This window comes from Gavialis gangeticus, unplaced genomic scaffold (genome assembly GCF_001723915.1).
Source record: "Gavialis gangeticus isolate Ggan-Ray unplaced genomic scaffold, GavGan_comp1, whole genome shotgun sequence".
In the NCBI taxonomy this organism is placed as follows: Eukaryota; Metazoa; Chordata; order Crocodylia; family Gavialidae; genus Gavialis; species Gavialis gangeticus.
In genome coordinates this window covers 74,828,870-74,831,826 of record NW_017729029.1, presented here as the reverse complement: position 1 = coordinate 74,831,826, position 2,957 = coordinate 74,828,870, and the positions used below count along the sequence as shown (strand labels likewise).

Here is a 2,957-nt window from a genome sequence, read left to right as displayed (position 1 = left end):
CACTGCCATGGCCACCTGCAGGAGCTCACCATCACCTGTGGGTGGTCATTGTGGCCCTAACTCCCTGCTCAATAATGGCTAATAGATCTGGACTGCGTGTTCTGTGCTGTGGGAAGTTCCTGTTATAACCTTAGACTATGTCCCTAACTCTCACACTCAACAGCTGCTGATGCCCCTTTTCTCCAAGGTTTTGTCCAGTCCCCTTTTGACTCTGGCTAAACTGGCAGCTTCCACAACATTTGGTGGCAACAAGTCGAACACTTCAGTGACACCCTGTGTGGGAGAAAAAAACTTCCTGTTGTTAGTTTAAACTACCTACCTACTAATTTCACCGTGTTACCCCTGGTTCTTGAAACTGAACACACCAAGCTTAAAAAAGTAGAACAGAGGGAAAACGCATATCCTATAAATCTCTTGAGGTATGTTTCAATACATTTTATTCTTTTTTTCTTAAATCCTTTTAACTGCTAAGGGTTTGGCTAGTTGCCTTCAGGCTGGGGAATGGATTTGGGGTGCTGATCCAGGAAATCCAGACCCTAAAAGTAACCTTTTTAGAAACAATGAGGTATTGTTCATGTCAAACAGGAACTGTTTTCAGACTTCTATAGGAGAGCATAGGGCAGTTAGCTTGTATGGGGAGGAATCTCTTCTAATCTGCATATCGTAAAATTAAATATGTTGTGGTTTTTCAAGCCGTGCAACTGTTACTTTGGAAAAGCAGTAGTTGCTAGATATGGATTGGTGGTTCTCAAACTTTTGTGGAATGAAAGTCACCTTTAATAGTCTCAAGGCTCCTTGGGAAATGTCAGCTCTTTACGCATTTATACATGTGCTCTTGGAGGTGGGGGTAGGGCTTTAATTAAAGCGGTTCCAAGAGCTGCTCTGATTTAAAGCACCCGGAGTGTCACATGTATCAGCATCCCCATGCTAAAAAAGGTGGTGGGGACTGTCATTTTTCAGCATGGGGATGCTGATACACTTGACTCTGGAGCCTGCTCCACACTCCAGCAGACTCAGTTAATTACACCACATTGGAGCAGCCTCAGTGCAGCTGTCTAGGCACTTAGTTTTCACTCGGAGCAACTCTTCCATTGCAAAGCACTCGGACCACAGCAGGTCAGAATGTTTTGAACGCTGTGGATTACTTGAAATTTCTGGGTTTATCTTGTGAATCAGATTTGCCCTTTTAACCATGCTAACATTGCACAGCATACTTAAAAGGATCTCGAGGTGCCCCAGGGCACCACAGCTCCCTGGTTGAGAATTGCTGATATGAATGAAAACTGTCCGCTTTTGCAAACAACACTTGAGCCATAAAATTTAAGCAGAAAAGCATATGAATACAAAAACGCTTTATGTGGGCAAGAATCTTTCACCTTTCAATTCTTGTGCATGGCACAAGAGGAGACTTGGGCCTGACTGCAGAGGGACTAGGTTTGTAAGAGCTTGAGTTTTGTTTGTGTCCTTTAGACCTTCCTAAATCCCCCAGAAAGCCTGACACTCTTCATGGTTTGCTTTTTGCAGAAGCACTTGTATCAAGTGTTGGACTTAAGCTGGTGGGGCCTTATGATATACTTGCTGGAAAACACAAAAAACCAAAAAAATCAACAGAGTTGAACTTCAACCTTCACTGGAGGTTTTTTTACGACCCGCCTGAATTCCAGACTATAATTGTTGGAGATAACAAAACACAGTATCACATGGGATATTTCAGGTATCTTGTATTACTTAATCTCCTTTTATAACTGCAGAAGTACATGATTATTTTCCTCTACTTGCATAGAAGGGTGGGGAGAGAGTGGGACTGAGGCACCACTGGAATGACAGAACTTCTAATTTTCTTTCTCTGAATACTGAAAAATTTCAGTTGGTGTCTTAGCAGAACTGAGAAGGCTATAGGTGAAGCCTTACTTTAGATATTAAAATTAGGCCCTAATAGTACAGCTTCTCCAATTTTGAGAGAAGCCTAGAACTTGTACCTCTGATGCTCCATTTAAAGAGGAATTAGCATGTATGAAAAGATGCTAAAGGAGTGGAAAATACCAGCCTTTAAATATTTGTGTGTTTTGTTTTTTTTTGTTTGGTTGGTTTTTTTTATAGGGATATGCCAGATGAACTTCCAGTATGGGTTGGTGTAAATGAAGCTAAGAAAAGCTGTGTGATTTCTCAAGTTGGAGACAACTTATTTGCTGCAGTCAAGTAAGGTTTAATGCTTTCTTTCCTGCATGAAGGAAAACTAATTGCATATGCTTAAGAACTAGAAGCTGGGGGATACTACAGATAGTTTCATTTAACTTCATAACAACTATCCTTGTTTCCCAGCTTTTTCTTTTCTCTTTTTTTTTTTTCAAACTTTTTATTTCTCAACCCCTTCTTCCAAAAAGCCAGCATCCTAATATGATTTTGGAGGCTGGAGAGTTACAGCTGCTAGTGACTTAAAGAATTCTCTGAAGTCCCTACAGAGTAACTTTCAAAATGATATTTCTCCTATTGTTCCTTTCATAAGGCAAATGCATATTTTGGCTGGCTGGTCTCACCTCTGCAGTTATATTGAATTAACCAGGGTTGTAACCTCAACATCCATTTATAATGTTTTTTTATTTTATTTCTGAAGGAAATAAAGCACACTCGGTGTACAAAGGATATTCATAGTGTAAAAATCAACTGTATATATTTATTTGTCATAGTGATTGGAGTCTGCATATTTTAGCTAGCTTATGAAGGGAGATGAAGCAGTGGTGAAGGGAACTTGGAACACTTTACTAAACCAGAAGTATCTAACTCGGTGATTCTCAACCTTAGACTCAAGTAACTTTTCTTTAACTTTTCTCAATTGGGAAGCACCTCAGTTCACAAACACTATTCTAGCAGAAGTTATTTTTGTACCCTGGGTATGAGGAGGGGGCGGGAGTATTCATAGTTTCTAGGGTCGGAAGGGACCTGAGCAGATCATTTAG

At 40.4% G+C, this 2,957-nt stretch overlaps 1 protein-coding gene across 1 annotated transcript in view; it reads left to right on the top strand.

Annotated features, from left to right (window-relative positions):
* LOC109300895 (histone PARylation factor 1) overlaps window positions 1-2,957 on the top strand; it is a 32,485-nt gene that overhangs the window by 6,109 nt on the left and 23,419 nt on the right. The window contains exons 3-4 of the mRNA XM_019521777.1: window positions 1,525-1,714; window positions 2,101-2,199. Coding sequence (XP_019377322.1) covers window positions 1,525-1,714; window positions 2,101-2,199 — 289 coding nt within the window. The remainder of the gene's footprint in view (window positions 1-1,524; window positions 1,715-2,100; window positions 2,200-2,957) is intronic.